Genomic DNA, 22,503 nt, shown 5'->3' with positions numbered 1-22,503 from the left:
TTCAGCCCTTCTCCATCTTCTGGAGCAGAAAATCAAAGAGATGCTTCACTGCTGAAGCAGAATAAAGAAACAGTGTATTTATATCTGAGCAGCGCACTCACTCGCCTGGAGATCACAGCATGTGCATTTTGGTTATGTTCATGTAAATTTATTTATTAAGATTTATTTACCGCCTTTTTATAGAAATTCACTCAAGACAATAAGCCAAACAGACAATTACAGTCATAAAAATATTCAAATACCAATACAAGGTATGGCACAGTACGCTACGTCACAACGTCAACACAATACGCAATAAAACATCTTAACAGACAGCAAAGGGCAGATGACACAGAACAACAGGAGTTCGAAAAAGGGGACTAACAAAGAAAGTTGCACATGAAGTCAGAAAGGTGGATGAATGTGATCTCAGCTAGGGTAGGAATGGAAAAGAACAAGTATGTGCAGCCGGTGTTAGTACTTGTGTGTGTGTGACTAGCAAGTTAATTGCTTCTTCCATTAAAGGCTTGAGAGAAGAGCCAAGCCTTCATCTGCTTCCTGACGTAGAGGTAGTCTTGTGGTAGGCGAAGCATTCCAGAGTGTGGGGACTACTCCGGAGAAGGATCGTTGGTGGGTGTCACATCGTGTGATGTCCTTTGCAGATAGGCGTAGCTAGGTGGGGTGCCAGGGGTGCGACTGCTCTTCCAAACGGACTTCAGACGTTCCCTATTTTTCAGACAGTCCATCTCACCTACGCAGTGCGCGTGCACGCCTCTCCGCTCCCCCTGGCATCCCAACCTGGGATACTCCTGTAGAGGGAGATCCCTCAATTACTCTGGCCCACTTTCTTTAAGGATCCAGAAGATCAGACATAGAGTTTAAAATTTAGCTCTATGTTGTACTGGTGCCCGTGAAGTTTTTGCAGATACGGTGTGATGCGATCACATCGAATACAACCTTCCACCAGTCTTGCTGCAACATTCTGAATCAACTGGAGCTGGTGCAGACCCTTCGTAGTCAGACCGTTGTAGAATGCATTACAGTAATCCGGTCTTGATGTTATCATGGCATGAACCACAGTGACACGACTTGCCTTCTCAATGTAGGGAGGGAGCCAGCATAGTTACTGCAAATGACAGAAGCAGCTCCTGAAGGTTGCTTGGATTTGAGGGATCAGTGTAAGTGTTGAGTCCAGCTATTCCTGACTGGTGATTTAATGGGGAGTTTCATATTTCTCAAAGATTTTGATGTTAGGTCTGTGTCCACTCGGGTTAGGGACCCACAAGAACTTGGTTTTACTTGGGTTCAGGCAAAACTCGCAGTTTTAGTCCATTTTTGAATTGCTGTTAAACAGGAAGTCAGTTTATTCAGGGCTGTGGGTAGGTTTGGTTCAATCACCTGCATACATGTAAAACTGAGTATCCACTGATTGAATCAGCTCAATTAGTGGTTTGAGGTAGGTATCGAATATGCAGGGTCTTTAGCTCCTAGAGTTTTCCAACCTGGTCCCTGGAAGCACACAACTGGTCTGTTTTCTGGTTATACTGGGTCAGACCAATGGGTCCATCCAGCCCAGTATCCTGCTTCCAACAGCGGCCAATCCAAGTATTTGGCAGAATCCCAAACAGCAGCAAGATTCCAAAATCCCAAATAATAGCAACATTCCATGCTATCAATTCCAGGGATAAGCAGCGGCTTCCCCCATTGTATATCACAACAACAGACTACGGACTTTTCCTCCAGGAACTTGTCCAAACCTTTTTTTAACCCAGATATGCTATCCATTGTTACCAAATTCTCTGGCAACAAGAATAAATATCTATGTCAAAGAATATAAAAGCAAAGCAAGCAAAGTAAAAGTAGGCAAACAAAATAAAACATGTAAAAAATGTGTTTATAAAACATATCAAACATATAAACGGCGAGTGACCGAACTCACTCGCAAATGTGCAGTAAAGACCCTCTCTGTCCCGCCCCCGTGTCAATACGTGATGACGGGGGCGGGACAGAGAGGGTCTCTACTGCGCAAGGGGAGGGACGAAACTGCCGTCGCTACCGCTTCCCCCCTCCAAGGTCGCCGCCACCACTCCCCCCACCCGGAGTCGCCGCCGCCGCCACCCACCCTCCACCCGGGCCCTCGGTCCGCTATAGAAACAGCGTCAACACAGCACACAGCTCAGCTGAGCTGCCGTCGGCCTTCCCTGCCTGTGTCCCGCCCTCGTGGGCACAGGCAGAGAAGGACGGCAGCTCATCTGAGCTGTGTGCTGCGTTCACGCGCTGTTTCAATGGCGAAGCGAGGGCCCGACCCGGGTGGAAGGGTGGCGGCGACTCTGGGGGGGGGGGCGTAGTGGTGACCTCGGAGGGGCAGCAGCGAGCTCGGCGGCGGGGGGGCCTTGCAGCGGCGAGGAGAAGGGACCTTTCAAACCCCCCCCATCCTATACTAGCCCATTTTTACGGGCTCAACGGCTAGTATATATAGAAATAGATGGGAAACATTTGAAAGATAAAGACCGATTGGCAAATACAGAAGGTGTAATACAAAAGATACAAGTAATCAAAAATGGTAATACACAAGCAACCAATTTGGAAAAAAGAAGTCTTATATGATTTACAGCCGAGATATTTATTTGTTTCTATTTGTATTTATATTTGTGTAGACTGCTGAAGAAGGCACCTTGTGTGTGCCGAAACATGGTACCTTGTTGAGTCATCCTCTAATAAAGTTTTTATTCACGTCCAACGTCTCTGGTATATTTTGGAGAGCCTGACTCTGTTCCCACTCCCTGCCTTTTCCTGTGATTCTTCATGGGACATCCGTGTTCTTTCCACTTTCTGTGGTTTTGGTTTGCATTATCTGGAAAACCAACCACTTAGGTGTGTATCCCAGACAGGGCTGAGAAACACCAGTACAGACCTTGAGGAATGTACTAAATGCCCACAACTTAACTCGTGCTCTCTGTCATCTGTATCGATCTCTGTGGCTTCACCTACTGTGCCAAAAGAAAGCAAATAAACCAAAGGAAAGAACAAAATCAGAGCCCATCTGGGAGCGGGTTTGCCCCCCCCCCCCCCGGAAGATGCTGTTTCATGAAGCTGAATGATCTGGAAGTCAGATTGCATTTAGTATCAGGATATTCAGAGGAGGACGGTGAGAGGCTTTGATGTGGAAACGCATCTAATCACAGCTGGGTCAGAGGAGAGGCTGCCGGAGCTGCGGCTCGGTCACATTTCAGTGCCTGCTACATGGTAATGCCCTGAGCTCAGCATTAGGGTTTCATTTCCCAGGCACTAAACAGAGAATCAGGAAGAAATTGAACTGGAAATTTGCTGCATGCTTAAATGGGCTGACAAATTATTATCGTGATTTGTACACTGCATAACAGATGTACCGTGTACGCAATGTCTCACGTAGTGCTGGCTTACCATTAGGCAAAGTAGGGACTCACATACACAGGCATATTTGGTAGGGGTGGGGGGGGGGGGGGCAAAGAGTGGCTGCAGTCAAAGAAAAATGATAGGTCCTGATAGTAAACACACAGGAGCATCAGACTACAATTTACCAATGAGGTGGTCTGGCAATTTCCAAATAGCTCAGCCCTCCTCATGTCCAATTACACATTTTTACAGCATTGTTCTGGGAGGGGGTACACTAGAGGCCAGCCCTACCCCCCCCCCTCCCACATTCAAAACCATTTAACCAGCCAGGAATGGCACCTGGCTGGTTAAATGGTATTTTAGACGTGGTTTACAGAATACGCCTAGGGCCCGTCCACGCGACTAAATCTAGTTGCGAGAATGTACTCCAAGTAAAACTTGGTGTCAATGCCGGCAAATAAGTTAGGCGCAGAGCGGATGTATTCTATAACAGCGTGCATAACCTTTAGTAATGCCCACGATCCGCCCATCCCACGCCCATATCTATGCTTCCTTTTTGGCAGCATGCATTATAATTTATGTGCATCACTTCCTTGCGTGCTCAACTTGCGTGCTAGGATTACACTAGGTTTCAGTCGGTGCAAGTCCCTCCTGCCCAAAGTTGAGCGCAGGAATCTGCACTAAGGGCGCCTAAAAAACCCTGCTTAAACGGTATTCTATATACCAGGTCTAAAGTTAGTCAAGCTTTATAAAATAGCACTTAATTGTGGGGACCAGGTATAAATTTAGGTGCGGCTTATAGAATAGCACGTCAGCGTGAGGATCGCACATAAATGTAGGTGTTTCCATTTGCAACAATGAAAATGTGGTACAAGTGCCCACACCTAAATTCACCTGAGGATCACCTGCCTAAATTTATGTGCATATATGTTAATTGTTTTCAATTAACGCCAATAATTGCTTGTTAAAAAACCAATTATCAGTGCTAATTGGCTCATTATTCAATTTAGATGCACTTGCCCAAGTATGCGTGTGCACCTCGAGGCATGTTTTTGAGAATTAGGGGATAAGCGCTACTCTATAAAAATTCTGCTGCACGACTAATATTCCGCAAGGGTTGTTATGCTCATATTAGCCCTCTCCTCAAGTCACTTCACTGGCTTCCTATCCGTTTCCGCATACAGTTCAAACTCCTCTTACTGACTTACAAATGCATTCACTCTGCAGCTCCTCAGTACCTCTCCACTCTCATCTCTCCCTACATTCCTCCCCGGGAACTCCGTTCACTGGGTATAAATCTCTCTTATCTGCACCCTTCTCCTCCACCGCTAACTCCAGACTCCGTTCCTTTTATCTTGCTGCATCATATGCCTGGAATAGACTTCCTGAGCCGGTACGTCAAGCTCCATCTCTGGCCGTCTTCAAATCTAGGCTAAAAGCCCACCTTTTTGATGCTGCTTTTAACTCATAACCCTTACTCACTTGTTTTGTACCCATGCTTTATCATTCCCACCTTTGTAATTCCCTTATCTCTTATTTGTCCTGTTTGTCTGTCCTAATTAGATTGTAAGCTCTGTGGAGCAGGGACTGTCTCTTCATGTTCAAGCGTACAGCACTGCGTACGTCTAGTAGTGCTATAGAAATGATAAGTAATAGTAGTAGTCTTTGGGATTCCGGAATCTTGCTACTCTTTAGGATTCTGAATGGAATCTTGCTACTCTTTGTCCTTATCCCTTATTTGTCCTGTTTGTCTGTCCTAAATAGATTGTAAGCTCTGTCGAGGAGGGACTGTCTCTTTATGCCCAGTGTGCAGCGCTGTGTACGTATAGTAGTGCTATAGAAATGATAAGTACTAGTAATAGTAGTAGAGGGCTCTTTATAAAATATCGGTGAGTGTGGATTGTTCCCGGTACCATTTATTGAATCCGGCCCTCAGTGTTCTGATAACACTAATGAATTTACCGCCTATTCGGGAGACGTTAAGTGAAGCTGCTCTACCTGTGTGCTAAGGGAACACATGCTAACTGCAATGTCCAGTCCACACTCATGCCCTGCTTTTCCCGCCTCACAACAGGCTACACAGGAACAGTTCCCAAAAGCATCTGATGATCTGTGAAATCGAAGAGCTTCTGGGCAAGATATCTGAATAGTCGCTGGGGGAAAATCTATAAATGGTGCTCAGAAATCGGCACTGGCGCCGATTTCCGACCATAGCTTTTGCCAACAGAGTTACGCCTGCTGAAATCTGCTGTAAATGCTGGCACTCCTGTTAGGCGCGCTGAGGCTGTATTCTATAACTAGGCACGCAAGTTTTCGGAATGCCCCCGGGCCTTGACACGCCCCTTTCATGGCCACACCCACTTTTCAAATTACACACTATTAGAGTTGGGTGCCCTGCCTTACAGACTACAACACAGACAGCTGTGCACACAGATTTTAATGGTTGCCAATTTTTTTTACAGTCCCTCTCTCCCTCCAGTCACCATCCTTCTACCCAGCACTTTAGCCAGCCCATGCATCCCCACCACCATCCAGATCACACGTAACTTTTGGTTGGCTTTCTGATTCATTCGGTACTGACCTGTCTTGGGGTAAGCCAGGGGCTCTGCCTATTCTATACCCCACCCCACCAAGCCACTGTCATTTCAACCCATTCCACAGGCTGCGGTTCCTTTGGAATACGGTGCAGTGTTGGGGGGGGGAGGGAGGTAGAAGTCACCGTTTCCAGTCTCTTAGCCTGAAAACCAGAAGAAAACCTAGATTCCCCGTATGACAGTGCAGAGCTATACCATCGATGATGGATTATGCATAACAGTGTGTCCAATTACCAAGCTGAATCTTCAGATCATTAACCAAGAGCAATCTTATTATCTGGACTAATGAATTCATTGGCCTGCTCCGAGTGTTTATTCTTTGAGAAAAGGGTGGGGATCGGGGGGGGGGGGGGGGAGGAGGGGGAGACGTTGAAGGTACAGGTAAATGGTTTAGAGACGATACTCACAGCACAGGGCTTTCTGCAGTCTTCGGAGCTTCATGGCAGTCCTGTACGCTGAGAATCGGACATTGTTCAGGTCAGCTGGGAAGAGAAAGGCCACCATTCGTTACTGCAATAAAATCGTCAAAGTGCTGCTAGTCCCACCCCGCGATCCCAGTTGGAAAAACAGCGCTTGCAACTTGTAATAAAACAAGGAATAAATTACAAACAGAAAACATGGAGCTCTCCAGGTTCAAATTCTGTCAAAGGGCATAAGGTCACAGGAAGTGGTCACGGCAAGAGGCTTAGAAAAGAGGAAGCCACTGAGAAAGTCACACAAATGCTCCTTGTGCCCTTGACAAAGTCACCTCACCCTCAGTTGCATCAGGTATAATTCAGACTGTAAGCTCACCTAGGCAGGCACCTACAGACTCTTTGCAACTCACCTTGAGCCATCAAACCCTCATCCAAATAAATGTGCCCCCGCTTCTGTATGGCTCCCATTAAGAAAGAGCCCCTTCCACCAGCAGGCCAGATGAGACTTCCATGTTAAATCACAGTTCACGCGTGACAGAAACACAAACCAAAGAAAATCTGCATTTATGTCACACTCTTTCTGCCGCTGGTTTTTCCCAGAAAGACGGCTGTGCTTGGTAAAGAGGTGACATGGATTCTCTGGAATGGTACAAAATACACGATACAACAGCCTGCCATGACTACCCTGTCCATTTTGTCCTAGCCAGGGACCTGTGCACCCCTGTTGTGCTCAGAAGTACACTGTGCAATTCTAGCAAGGTAACTTAATATAACTTGAAGGCCAATTAAGAAGCCTTTCCTGTCCCCAGGCACCTTGAGTTCAGTCAACTTTAATTTCTCTGTTTATTAAGGAAAATTCTGAGACCCTGGAGGATAGCCAACGGCCCAACTGATTGTGCTTCAGCAAATGTGTTCCTCGGCTGAGTGGTGAAAGGAGGACAAGCTCCTGTCCTTTAATTACTTGCCAAGAGAGAGAGAGAGAGATTAATTAACTGTGAATTCACAAAAAAATGCAAAACATGCCTGGCCTTCATAATCCACAAGTGGGCGCTGTGGTTCATTAAACAAGCTTGCAGACAGACTGGACACTGAGCCAGACCTTCCAGGCTTATGCATAAACCTGATCTCACAACTCGGCACATGGATTTGGTAAATCTGTGGAGTTTTTTTTCTAAGTTCCTATAATCGGGTGACTAATCCCTTTTTAAAGAGACTGCCAGCTTTTAACAAGCTACTGGATCCTACTGATTTAATGGTGGACCGCTGGCTTGAAGTCTTCTGCATCATGAGACCCGGTTAGACAAATTTGAGCAGTACGTTATTTAGCACAGATGTGCTTTTCCTCTCCCCCAAACACTTATGATGAAAGTCACAAAATGTAGGTGTAGAAGTAAAGAAGAAAGTCTGGTAATAATATCGCTGTAATGCAGTGTAAACTCAACGGATGCTTTTCAGCGATATTATTACCAGACTTTCTTTACTTCTGCACCTATATTTTGTGACTTTCATCATGTGTTTGACCCCTGAAGCAGACGGTAGATCTGTCGAAACATGGCCCCGTGGAGTGGAGGAGTGGCCTAGTGGTTAGGGTGGTGGACTTTGGTCCTGAGGAACTGAGTTTGATTCCCACTTCAGGCACAGGCAGCTCCTTGTGACTCTGGGCAAGTCACTTAACCCTCCATTGCCCCATGTAAGCCGCATTGAGCCTTCCATGAGTGGGAAAGCATAGGGTACAAATGTAACAAAAATAAAACAGATACTATTGGAGATTCTAGAATGTTGCTATTCCACTAACAACAACATTCCATCTAGAAGCCTGCACGGCCACATTGGTGATCTGCAAGGGCCGACTTCTACATGGAATGTTGCTAGTGGAATAGCAACATTCCATGTAGAATCTCAAATAGTAGCAACAGTGGAGGAGTGGCCTAGTGGTTAGGGTGGTGGACTTTGGTCCTGGGGAACTGAGTTCAATTCCCACTTCAGGCACAGGCAGCTTTTTGTGACTCTGGGCAAGTCACTTAACCCTCCATTGCCCCATGTAAGCTGCATTGAGCCTGCCATGAGTGGGAAAGCGCAGGGTACAAATGTAACAAAAATAAAATAGATACTATTGGAGATTCTACATGGAATGTTGCTACTATTGGAGATTCTACATGGAATGTTGCTATTCCACTAGCAACATTCCATGTAGAAGGCTGCGCAGGCTTCTGTTTCTGTGAGTCTGACGTCCTGCACGTACGTGCAGGACGTCAGACTCACAGAAGCAGAAGCCTGCGCGGCCACATTGGTGATCTGCAAGGGCCGACTTCTACATGGAATGTTGCTAGTGGGACTCTGGGCAAGTCACTTAACCCTCCATTGCCCCATGTAAGCTGCATTGAGCCTGCCATGAGTGGGAAAGCGCAGGGTACAAAAGTAACAAAAATAAAATAGATACTATTGGAGATTCTACATGGAATGTTGCTACTATTGGAGATTCTACATGGAATGTTGCTATTCCACTAGCAACATTCCATGTAGAAGGCTGCGCAGGCTTCTGTTTCTGTGAGTCTGACGTCCTGCACGTACGTGCAGGACGTCAGACTCACAGAAGCAGAAGCCTGCGCGGCCACATTGGTGATCTGCAAGGGCCGACTTCTACATGGAATGTTGCTAGTGGGACTCTGGGCAAGTCACTTAACCCTCCATTGCCCCACGTAAGCTGCATTGAGCCTGCCATGAGTGGGAAAGCGCAGGGTACAAATGTAACAAAAAAATAAAATAAAATATACATATCTGGTGATGAATAAAGTTACTTCAACCTACCATCGGCTGACAAGATTTTTTGGTCCACCCCTACCATTGCCATTTAATCCCTTATGAAACGCTTCTTTACGAGAGTCTTTGGTAAGATTTTAAACTTTTTAAAATTCTCTTCTGCATGGAGATAATTTGGGAGATGATTCCCTAAAAAAGGTGCCAGGTAAAAGAATGCTTTAGATTACTACTACTACTATTAAACATTTCTATAGCGCTACTAGACTTACGCAGCGCTGTACAAATTAACATGAAAAGACAGTCCCTGCTCAACAGAGCTTACAATCTAAATTGGACAGACCAACAGACAGCTAGGGGTGGGGAAATTGCAGTGGTAGGGGTGATAAGTGAGGGTGTTGAGTAAGAGAGTCATGGTTAGGAGTCGAAAGCAGTAGCAAAGAGGTGGGCTTTAAGCCTAGACTTGAAGACAGCTAGAGACTGAGCCTGACGTACTGGCTCAGGGAGTCTATTCCAGGCATAGGGAGCAGCAAGGTAGAAGGAACGGGAGCCGGGAGTTAGCAGTGGGGGATCAGCTTGATTCCCATCCAACTTTTTTTTAAAGATGGTATTACTAATCTATGATCCCATAACGATCTCAAAACCCTGGGAGGGGTATAAGGGATAGTTAATGAATGTAACTTGGCAGTTGACTATCCTGCTTATTTTCGAAGGAGAAGGGCACCCATCTTCCGACACAAATCGGGAGATGGGCGCTCTTCTCCTAAGGTCACGTTGGGCAAGTCACTTAGGGGTCCTTTTACTAAGGTGCGCTGAAAAATGGCCTGCGCTGGTGTGGACGCATGTATTGCAAGTCCATTTTTCAGCACACTTGCAAAAAAGGCTTTTTTTTTGGCCGAAAATGGATGTGCAACAAAATGAAAATTGGCACACGTCCATTTTGGGCCTGAGACCTTACTGCCACCCATTGACTTAGTGGTATGGTCTCACCCGTGCACCGTAAATTTTTCAGCATGCGTAAAAAATGAAATTACCACCTTGGCCACATGGTAGCGGGGTGGTACTTGAAAATTTGCATGCATAGGAACGCCTACGCACCTTAGTAAAAGGGCCCCTTAACCCTCCATTGCCTCAGGTACAAAATTAGATTGTAAGCCCTCTAGGGACAGGGAAACAGCTAGTATACCTGAACGTAACTCACCTTGAGCTACTACTGAAAAGGTGTGAGCAAAATCATAAGTATTGCCATACTGGGAAAGACCAAAGGTCCATCGAGCCCAGCATCCTGTTTCCAACAGTGGCCAATCCAGGTCACAAATACCTGACAAGATCCCCAAAAAATACAAAACATTTTATACCGCTTTATCCCAGAAATAGTGGATTTTCCCCAAGTCCATTCAATAACGGTCTATGGACTTTTCCTTTAGGAAGCTGTCCAAACCTTTTTTAAACTCCGCTAAGCTAACCGACTTTACCACATTCTCTGGCAACGAATTTCAGAGTTTAATTACATGTTGAGTGAAGAAATATTTTCTCCAATTCGTTTTAAATTTACTACATTGTAGCTTCATCGCATGCCCCCTAGTCCTAGTATTTTTGGAAAGCGTAAAGAGACGCTTCACATTTACCTGTTCAACTCCACTCATTATTTTATAGACCTTTATTACATCTCCCCTCAGCCACCTTTTCTCCAAGCTGAAGAGCCCTAGCCGCTTTAACCTTTCCTCATATGGAAGTCGTCCCATCCCCTTTATCATTATTGTTGTCCTTCTCTGCACTTTTTCTAATTTCAAAATCTTTTTTGAGATGCAGCGACCAGAATTGAACACAATATTCGAGGTGCGGTCGCACCATGGAGCGATACAAAGGCATTATAACATCCTCATTTTTGTTTTCCATTCCTTTCCTAATAATACCCAACATTCTATTTGCTTTCTTAGCCACCGCAGCACGCTGAGCAGAATCAACGACGACACCTAGATCCCTTTCTTGGTCCGTGACTCCTAACATGGAACCTTGCATGACGTAGCTATAATTTGGGTTCCTCTTTCCCACATGCATCACTTTGCACTTGCTCACATTAAACGTCATCTGCCATTTAGACGCCCAGTCTCCCAGTCTCGTAAGGTCCTCTTGTAATTTTTCACAATCCAAATAAATAATAATATACCTTTTGCATCAAAGTTAAATTTGATCCTATACAATATTGGTAACTAATGATATTTTAGAAAAAAAGAAGTAATATGATCATATTTTCTACCCTGACCTAATAATCTAAGAGTCGCATTCTGAAGCGTTTGCGAGCGTTTCAAATTTGAGTTTGAGATTCTGGCGTAGACTACAGTATATTACAATAGTCCATCCTATAAAGAACTAGTGAATGAAGTAAAGTGTGGTTAGATAAAAAGTAGATCGTCAAACGTTTTAGTGATGCTGTAGAAATATTTTTCACAGGAAATGATCCCTAGGCAGGAGATGAAACACAGAAACAGAAAGAATGACAACAGAAAAAGTCAATTCAGCCCATCTGAGCAGTAGAAAGGAAAAGGCTTCAGTCTGGCCAATAAAATTACAGCTTAGGTTTATAACTAGGGCTTCTGAACAATAAAACATCCCAGTGCAAACACCGGAAAACCACCAAATCCCCTTGCCTTCCCTCCCCTCACCCCTCCTCTGGCCTATCCACTCTGTATTTCTGCCTTTTCTGCACTGACTCTTCTTAAGCGACCCTTTTACTAAAGGGGGTTAAGCCCTTAATGTGGTTTCAGAGTGAGGAAAACAGGTTACTGAAACATGAGTTAAAGGATTTTGCAGTATTAATAATACATAACACTTGTATCCCACACTTACCATCATAGCTCAGTGTGGCTGACAAAAGAATAAACCGGACCAATTCCAGGAAAATTACATACCTACCTTTATCTATCTATCTATCTATCTATCTATCTATCTATGCATTCTTAAGTTTCGGTTCAAAGTGGCTTCCAAATTACATTCTGGTTAACAGTTACAGTATTGATTTACATTTTACAGTTCGGTTCAGACTTATGGTTTCAAATTACAGTTTTCATTTTGGTTGAGACTTATAAGGATAGTTTATGATTAGTTCTAATGCATGTTAATTAGGTGTATTATTAGTATTATGCTGACATTGTATTATATCTCTGGTATTTGAATTCCACTGCTGTTAAATGTGTATATTTTTGATACTGTTTCACGGTTGTTCTGTTATTAGGTTTCAATTTATTGTTCTCATATCTCATTTATTGTATTTACTAGGAAAATACACAAATACACAAATGAAATGGGCGCTAGCAAGGTTTTCCTCGGAGTGTGTGTGTTTTACAGAGTGTGTGTGAGAGTGAGTGTGTGATAGAGAGAGAGTGAACGTGTGAGTGTGTGTGACAGAGAGAGTGAGACTGGGTGCGAGAGTGTGTGTGAGAGAATGAGAGTGTGTGCCAGGGGCCCCCCTCCCTCCCAGTTCCAGGGTTTCCCCCCCCTCCCTCCCTCCCAGTTGCAGGGTCGGCCCTCTCCCCCTCCCTCCTAGTTTCAGGGTCACCCCCCCTCCCTCCCTCCCTTCCACTTCCTGGGTCCGCCCGCTCCCCCTCCAAGTTCCAGGATCTGCCCCCTCCCTCCCTTCCAATTCCAGGGTCTTTGCCCCCCCATCTCCCTCCCTCCCAGTTCCAGTGTCGTTGCCCCCCCCTATCTCCCCCACCCCCTCCAGTCACCCTGTGAGGTTTAACTGCAAAATTAGGGAGCTGTGTATTGTAATAAAATGCACCTGCAATGTTGTGAAGCTAACTCCATGGCTTCACTGAAGTGAAGGGTTCGTAAGGTTCGTCAGATTCATCAGTCTGTCAACATCTCTCTCATCCCCGCTCTCGCACCTCTGATAGGTCCGCCGCCCTCAACGTCATCACGTTTTGACGTGAGGGCGGGTCCGAGAGAGATGATGAAAGACTAACGAATCTGACGAACCTTACGAACCCTTCACTTCAGTGAAGCCACAGAGTCAGCTTCAGAACGTTGGAGGTGCTTTTTATTATAGTAGAGATGTTTATTCTTGGTTATTTTACTCTTGTTATGCTGTTAACAAAAATGTAAGTTTTATGTTAAGCTGGACCTGCTGTACACCACCTTGGGTGAATCTCGTCATAAAGGCGGTTAATAAATCCCAATAAATAAATAAATAAATAAATAAATAAATAAACTAATTCAATTTAAAAAATGTTCTAAATAAAAAAGTTTTAATCATTTCCAGAAGGCCACATAATTGGATTGGTCTTCTGAGATCGATTGGTAATTCATTCCAATAGTTTGCTGCTACATATGCAAATGTGCCAGCAAAAACCTTTTTCTATGCCACTTGTTTTGGGCCTGGAAATTGTAAAATCGAAACTCACCTAGCTCCAGGGGTGATATTCCCGAGCGATAATCGTATTAAACTTAACCTATACACAGGTGCGTCACTATTCACAATTAGAAAAAGAAGGCAGCGAAGCTGAAAAATAATAACCAGAGCAGCTGCAACAGCAATGGAGAAGCCCTGTCAAATTCAGGGGTCCTTTTACGAAGAAGCGGCATAAGGGGGCCTGCACTGGCGTCGGCACGTGTTTTTGACGCACACTGAGGACCCCTTTTACCGCAGCGGGTAAGAGGGAGATCTTTCTTTTTTTTAAAAATAAAATGGAAGTGCGGCAAGTGAAGTGTTTGCCGCGCGGCCATTTGGGGGGGGGGGGGGACACTTACAGCCACCCATTGAGGTGGCGGTAAGGGCTCCCACGCTAACCTGGCAGTGTGCAACACTGCCTGATTGCCGATGGGCACACACCGGCGCTACAAAAAGAAAAATATTTTTGCGCAGCCGGAAATGGCGTGTGCTGAGGGACGGAGTGGTAAGCCCACGTTGGCCTTACAGCCGCTTCGTAAAAGGGTCCCTGAGAGACCCTAAATATTAATCGTGCAGTCGTGTTTATCAAGGCTTGACGTTTCTTTATCACTGCATCTTTGCAACCTATATAAATATGCCACAATAACACTGCTTATGTGTGATTGATCTAAACACTTCTGGCTTGTTTTCGTTCACTAAGCGCGTGTAAACTATTCTTTAAAAAAATATTTTTAGAGGGGACGTAAGGATTACCAGATACTAACTAGATAACGGGTTAACGTGGCAGCACTTAGTGCCTCCTAATGCTAATGGGAATATTAGCGCCATGACCTGCAAAAAGAAAAAAATGCCCGACTTTAATGCCACAGTAAATGTGGACTAAGCGCACTGGAAAGTTCTACGCTAGAAAGCACTAAGCTCAGATTTCACTGCCCCTTAGAAAAAGACACTCTGTGGCATGAAAACCCTAACCCTCATAACCCCCCTAATTAGCTGTAAATAAACACCTAAATTTATAATCTATAAATATCTCAGCACAGAAATCCTCTCTATAAGGCTGCTAAACTGTGAGCCAAACAGAGCGTAATGGAAGACGTAAAGGATTGCTTTTCAACCCTGCTTTGTCCGATAATACACTCTGAAATCATTTTATTTATTTATTTATTGCATTTGTATCCCACATTTTCCCACCTCTTTGCAGGCTCAATGTGGCTTACATTACATCATGAGTAGTGGAAATACATAAGAAAATAGACATTTAGTATTGCATAAGGATCTTGGTAACATGATAGTGAGAAAGCATGATATTCGTATAACAAGCAAATATCGTAAGGCAATTCTGGTTATATGTGTAGGAGTTCACATTTGTTGGTCTTTGACTGAAAGTAACTTTCCTTGTAAATACAAAAATAAGTTGGAATGCAGAAGATAAGACACAGCTCTAATTAATTTGGTATGGCTTGTTTACCTAAACAGAGAAGCATTCTGTAATTTTCCTTAGCTCTGAATATGAGTTCTAAGCCTTGTGAAAAGGGGAGTTTCTTTCAGTGAAATTGGGAGCTCATCTGTGAGTAATGTACGAACTGCGCAGAGAACCTTGTTCCTGGTCAAAGAAGCTCCTGGCTCTCGCTGTGAACCGGGCCCCCCCAGCTGATGTTAAGAGCCTGAATGATGTACGGACCAATGATGTTGTATGTATGGTGTATTATTGCTTCTTTTCCTGGTCTAAGAACTCTTAGCATTGCTTAGATGTAGAGACCAGTGATGTAATGATTGTTTATATAGCTAATCATTGTGTGTATATAGCTAACCATTGTATATATCTTAATCATTGTAGATTTTAGCACCTCTAATAAAGGTCTCATTTACCTAATATGAATCCAAAAGAATCCACGGTAATTATTGAGTAGACTGTGTCGGTGAAGCAGACTGTAAATCCATAGCACTACACAGAGCTCATTTTAATCTTAGCAAAATGAAATAAGCCACACAAGCTTTTTGCGATGTGACATCTTTGCAATATCTCTCTTCACATCTCTTTCGTGCTCAGTTACCAGCTTAGGGCGACTTGACTTCTCTTTGTATTTTCAGGACGAAATTGATTTGAGGACATCAGGGCTGGGTATCTTTGCCAAGTCCAACGTTGTTCTGCCTCAAACTAATATGGAAGCGCCCTCTGGGCATATCTGGATTGAGTTTAATGTTTTAGACTTCTAAACTGCTGAGGCCTCAGTATTAAAGATGAATATAACAACTTCATTGGCACCCGACCCATCTGGTCTCATTAACTTGTCCATTTGAGTTTCGAAGAGGTGCTAAACTGTTGTTTACAAGCCCTGGTTAAGTACCTGCTGATTCAGCCTTTCTTAATATAGCTCTCACCCAGGGGCAGACTGAGAGTGATCTGGGTCCCCAGGCACTGTCTAGACCCCTGCCCGGCTGCTGCCTGACACACCCCCTACCACTGCTGCCCCCTCTTCCGCCACAGCCAACACTCCAGCTGCCCTGGTCCTACCAGAAAGGCCCTGGTGGTCTAGTGGTCTGTGTGTGTGTGTGGGGGGGGGGGGGGGGGAGGAGAGTATGTTCTTTCTTGCCTGCTGCACTTCCTCTATTCCCCTGCCTGCCGGCGCCACTTCCTGCAGTAGTCTCGCGAGTATCGACAGTCTCACAAGACTTCTGCAGGGAGACTCGGCCGCCACTTTTAAAGTACAGCAGTGCCGGGCAGGGGGAATAGTGGCAGCACAACAGGCAGGAAAGAACATGCTCCCCTCCGCACAGGCTACTAGACCACCAATGGCGTGACTTTGGGAAGCTCGTCAGGTGCCCTTGGCCTGGATTGGCCGCTGTCGTGGACAGGATGCTGGGCTCGATGGACCCTTGGTCTTTTCCCAGTGTGGCATTACTTATGTACTTATGTCCTCTACTTGGCTCACTTTTATTACATAGAGCAGTGATTTAACCTATTGTGATGTCATAGTGGCTCATTCCACCAATAAGAGCCAACCTCATTAGTGATGTCACAATGGCTTGATTGTATAGAATGTTTGTACGTTTGGGAAGCTCACCAGGTGCCCTTGGCCTGGATTGGCCGCTGTCGTGGACAGGATGCTGGGCTCGATGGACCCTTGGTCTTTTCCCAGTGTGGCATTACTTATGCACTTATGACTTTAAAGGTAGGACCAGAGAGGGCTGTAGTGTGCGGCAGGCATCCGGGCAGAGCCTCTGGGTCCTCGGGCACTGCCCAGTTGCCCGATTGGTCAGTTCGCCCCTGCCCTCACCAGAATTGAGATGTTTAGGCTGGGGGGGGGGGGGGGTTGAGCTGTTGGGTCAGAGCCGTGTGCTGTTGGTGAGGGTGCGTTGGGTGGGTTTGGATGTGCTGAGGGATTTGGAAGCTGGTGAACTCTGTGACCAATGAGAATGGCATTGCTCCAGACCTTTCTTTCAAGTGCCCTTTAATTTGTATTATTTTAGAGGTCTCAAAAGCCCAGGGTACCTTTAGAATAGGACACCAACTGTAATGGCTAACATCATAGGCTCTTCCTCCATCTGAAAAACAACTACAGAGTGAAAAACTTCCAAAAAAACCTTTAATAACGGAAGAAAAAGTCCTGTTATTAAAGTTTTTTTTGGAAGTTTTTTTTACTCTGTAGTTGTTTTTCGGATGGAGGAGGAGCCTATGATGTTAGCCATTACAGTTGGTGTCCTATTCTAAAGGTACCCTGGGCTTTTGAGGCTATTTTTTAACAAATATTAATGTCTGAAATGAGTGCTTGATTTGCAATTGATTAACAGACCCATATTGTACTTGTATACCCTTACCTGACCCTTATTTTATACTGTATTTGTTTAACATCTACCGGACCTGGCGATCGCCTTTACGGTATTATGTAAGCCACATTGAGCCTGCTAATGGGTGGGAAAATGGGGGATACAAATGTTACAAATAAATAAATATACAGGGAGGAAAAAGCCTCAAGAAGCTCCCAGCAATCAGCTGGAGGAGAAGGTTTCATCGTCACTGGCAAAAAACCTCCCAGATAGATTTATATAAATTTAATTGAATCACAAATTCAGCAAAATTTACCAAAAAGGTCAGCTTTAAATACTTAGCTGATTGGTCTCTTTCTTCTGGCTGAACCAAAAAAACCAGAATGTGACCGACGATGGCCAACGTTTTGTTAGACTGCGTCAGGGTTAGTTGGTCAAAAATTTAAACTCCGTTCAGTGCTGATGGAATTCTAGAGATGCACTTGCCATGTGACCATTTCCCAGGGAAGCCTTTACCGCTACCCATTGAGGAGGCAGTAAGGGCTCCCGTGCTACACCGATGGTAACCAATTACTGCCGGGTAAGCTCCAGGTGCTAGAAAATAAAAATGTTATAAAGCAGGCAGTCCCAGCACAGGCCCGAGGAACCCACTATCCACCCTTCTCCATTGAGAATACTGACCATTTAACCCTACTCTCTGTTTTCTATCTTTTAACCAGTTTTTAATCCACAATAGAACACTACCTCCTATCCCATGACTCTCCAATTTCCTCTGGAGTCTTTCATCAGGTACTTTGTCAAACGCCGCCTGAAAATCCAGATACACAATATCAACCGGCTCACCTTTATCCACATGTTTGTTCACCCCTTCAAAGAAATGTAGTAGATTGGTGAGGCAAGATTTCCCTTCACTAAATCCATGTTGACTTTGTCTCATTAATCCATGCTTATGTATATCAGTGGCGTAGCTATGTGGGGCCACGGGGGCCTGGGCCCCCTCAAAATTTCTCCGGGCCGGGGAGGGAGGGGGTAGGGGGATGTACAGGGAGGATGACTCGAGGAGGTAGAAGGGGAATTAAGTATCTGGGGGGAGGGTGGGAAGGGTCCTAATAAAATGGCTAAAAAAATGAAGTATACAATCCACCTTATAATTGAAAGAGAAAAACGCCTAGATTTCGACCCAAATTGGGAGATAGACGTTTATCTCACAAAAATGAATAAATCGGTATAATGGAAAGCCGATTTTGGACGTTTTCAACTGCACTCCATCGCGGAAGCATACAAAGTTAACGGGGGCGTGTCGGAGGCGTGGCGAAGGTGGAACTGGGGCGTGGTTATCGTCCAAGGAGAGATGGGCGCCTTTCGCCGATAATGGAAAAAAAGTATGCATTTGTAGCTAGAATTTAGGGCACTTTTCCTGGACCCTGTTTTTTCATGAATAAGGCCCCAAAAAGTGCCCTAAATGACCAGATTACCACCAGAGGGAATTGGGGATGACCTCCCCTGACTCCCCCAGTGGTCACTAACCCCCTCCCTCCACAAAAAATGATGTTTCACAACTTTTTATTTTCATCCTCAAATGTCATACCCACCTCCCTGGCAGCAGTATGCAGGTCACTGGAGCAGTTGTTAGGGGGTGCAGTGGACTTCAGGCAGGTGGACCCAGGCCCATCCCTCCCCTACCTGTTACAATTGTGCTGCTTAATGCTTATTAGTCGTCCAACCCCCCAAACCCACTGTACCCACATGTAGGTGCCCCCCTTCACCCCTTAGGGCTATAGTAATGGTGTAGACTTGTGGGCAGTGGGTTTTGAGGGGGATTTGGGGGGCTCAACACACAAGGGAAGGGTGCTATGCACCTGGGAGCTCTTTTACCTTTTTTTTTGTTTTTGTAAAAGTGCCCCCTAGGGTGCCCGGTTGGTGTCCTGGCATGTGAGGGGGACCAGTGCACTACGACTCCTGGCCCCTCCCACGAACAAATGCCTTGGATTTATTCGTTTTTAAGCTGGGCGCTTTCATTTTCCATTATCGCTGAAAAGCAAAAACGCCCAGCTCACAAATTGTCGAATAAAACATGGAGGTCTATTTTTTTCGAAAATACGGTTTGGTCCGCCCCTTCACGGACCCGTTCTCGGAGATAAACGCCCATGGAGATAGACGTTTTTGTTCAATTATGCCCCTCAATGTGTTATTGGGGGTCTGACGATTCTATAAGGTAATTTTGGTTTTTCATTCATTGTTCTGGTTGGCTCACTTGGAATACGATGTTTAGAGCCGTGTATATATTATGTTTCATGTTTATTCTGCTCAATAAAGACTTCTACAAATTAAAAAAAAAATTCCTCCGAGCCCCTGGTTTAGCTGGCGGGGGTCCCCAACCCCCTCCAGCTGATGCCTTGACCAGCGGCAGTCTCCGGCACCGCTGCGTTGCCTGCCCTGCTCTCTCTTCCCCCTCACGTCCTGCACGCTCCTTTTACTGAAACTGAGCATGACTAAAATGTGCCCTCCCATTTCGGGCTCTGGCCCCCTCCCACCGTGAGGTCTGCCTGCGATCCTGATGTACATGCTCTGACGAAACAGAAAGGAGGAGTAGCATGACCAACAAGACTCTTCCAAAGAAACCCAGGAGATGGAGAAAATATTATTGACACTGTGTTTCGGCAATAGTGCCCTACCTCAGGAGTCTAAAATATACCAATAAACAAATCAACATATATTTGCATATATACAGCTACAATAGATAGAGTAAAAGACACTAATAAAATATAAAAACAAAATGGTAAAACATTAAAACAACAAGGAGCTTAAAAATACATAAAATTACATATAGAAGAATCTACATGTCTATAATTTATCAGGTAAGAATTATCATATGTAAACTGTGTCAAGATAAGAGAATGGACCTGTATTACATTTACTCAACTCAAATGCAATGGTTGTTTTTTCAAGAAAATGTGCCAAACGTTGGTCAAGTCTATTATGAGACGAGACAAAGATCTCTTATCTATTTAATAGGGTATAATTAATTGCAAGAGACATAGATCTACCTAATAATATATTATTCATATTACATATAGTACATAACTCATATTGTAAGTAGAATACTGTGCCATACTTTGTATTGTTACTTGAATATTTTTTACTGCTAAAACTGCCTTTTGCTCATGTTTGATTTATCCTTATTGTACACCGTCTTGAGTGAATTCCTTCAAAATGGTGATAAATAAATCCTAATATATAAATAAAATAGCACGAGACAAAGATCTCATATTTACCTAATAGTGTACATATTGTGATCTTGGGCAAGTCACTTAACCCTCCATTGCCTCAGGTACAAACTTAGATTGTGAGCCCTCCTGGGACAGAGAAATATCCAGAGTACCTGAATGTAACTCACCTTGAGCTACTACTGAACAAGGTGTGAGCAAAATCTAAATAAATAAATATATGGAATGTTGCTACTATTGAAGATTCTACATGGAATGTTGCCACTATTTGAGATTCTGGAATGTTGCTACTATTTGAGATTCTAGATGGACTGTTGCTGTAGTGGAGGAGTGGCCTAGTGGTTAGAGCACTGGTCTTGCAATCCAGAGGTGGCCGATTCAAATCCCACTGCTGCTCCTTGTGATCTTGGGCAAGTCACTTAACCCTCCATTTGCTCAGGTACAAACTTAGATGGTGAGCCCTCCTGGGCCAGAGAAATATCCAGAGTACCTGAATGTAACTCACCTTGAGCTACTACTGAAAAGGTGTGAGCAAAATCTAAATAAATAAATAAATAAGAGATGAAGGGATGAATGATGTGTAGAATCAATGATAAAAAAAACCTCGAGTGTTGTTAAAAGAAAGAAAAATGGTAATAAAACGTGCAAAAGTGGCATAAAGAGTGATAAGAATTCAACTGAACCGAAAAGAACATGGAAAACTATGTGGTTAAGACGTGTAATGAAAGAAATACGTCAATTTCTAAACACGATGACAGCCTCAGAGTCATATGTGGAATGAAGTGCTAAAGGACAGAGAGGAAAGATAGTGTTGATAATATGCACATGTGAAATGATACACAAAGAGGTGCTCAAGCAACAATCCTGGAAAAGGAAAAATACTGAGAAAACGAGAGTGTAATAGATAGGCAGTGCCGCTAGTATATGTAGAATCTGAAAAGAATCTTAAATAGTAGCAACAGAATCTCAAAGAATAACAACATTCCATATAGAACCTTAATAGTATCAACATTCCACGTAGAATCTCAAATAAAAGGGACTTGATATACTGCCTTTCTGTGGTTTTTGCAACTACATTCAAGGTAGTTTCCATAGTACATACAGGTACTTATTTGTACCTGAGGCAATGGAGGGTTAACTGACTTGCCTAGAGGGAATTGAACCCAGTTCCCTAGGATCAAAGTCCGCTGCGCTAACCTCTAGGCTATTCCTCCACTAGCAATATTCCATGTAGAATCTCAAAAGAATCTCAAATAATAACAACATTCCATATAGAATCTTAATAGTATCAACATTCCACGTAGAACCTCAAATAAAAGGGACTTGATATACTGCCTTTCTGAGGTTTTTACAACTACATTCAAGGTCGTTTCCATAGTACATACAGGTACTTATTTGTACCTGGGGCAATGGAGGGTTAAGTGACTTGCCCAGAGTCACACCTGTCGCAAGTGGTTGATTATGTTCTATTATTGAAATAAATATAAAAACTGTAAAAAGACTGAGGCTGCAGCACTCGGGGGGGGGGGGGGGGGGGGGGGAACCTCTCACTCAAGCATGTTTGCTAGGACACCCCTTGCTTTTTTTTGCACATGTCTTTGTTAGGAAAACCCCAGTACGTGCTGATGTAGTTTTCCTGCACAACCAAGAGATGGCAGTATGACATTTAAGCACAAGCAGCACAGTAAACCGAATTACAGATAAATTACAGATAAATTCCCTGATAGCTCAGAAATCCTTTTACCTCTCATCATCTCACACATACAACACAGATGTCTGCAGTGTGGCTCCCTGAGATTCTATAAAAGCCATCCCAGTGTCCCTGCTATTGTCTTTTATGTATGCCATAATTCGATTTCACTGCGATTAACAAACACTATGATATGCTTATATATTTCTCCTTTAATTTCAAACCACTTTCAGTCTCGTGAGTTTGAGTGCAAGCTCATTTGAAAATGAGGTTGGCGAGAATGGATTTAAGATGCCACCCCACGAGG

The 22,503-nt window shown here is 44.2% G+C and overlaps 1 protein-coding gene across 5 annotated transcripts in view; it reads right to left on the bottom strand.

The window, feature by feature from the left end:
* Nucleotides 1-22,503, bottom strand: part of DMD (dystrophin) — a 2,615,032-nt gene that overhangs the window by 114,170 nt on the left and 2,478,359 nt on the right. For all 5 annotated transcript variants that reach the window (XM_030202363.1, XM_030202359.1, XM_030202360.1 and 2 more), the window contains one exon: nucleotides 6,356-6,430. In XM_030202363.1, coding sequence (XP_030058223.1) covers nucleotides 6,356-6,430 — 75 coding nt within the window. The remainder of the gene's footprint in view (nucleotides 1-6,355; nucleotides 6,431-22,503) is intronic.

Source organism: Microcaecilia unicolor, chromosome 4 (assembly GCF_901765095.1).
Source record: "Microcaecilia unicolor chromosome 4, aMicUni1.1, whole genome shotgun sequence".
Lineage (NCBI taxonomy): Eukaryota > Metazoa > Chordata > Amphibia > Gymnophiona > Siphonopidae > Microcaecilia > Microcaecilia unicolor.
Note: the sequence above shows the minus strand (reverse complement) of the source record. Positions and strands in the feature narration are given on the sequence as shown.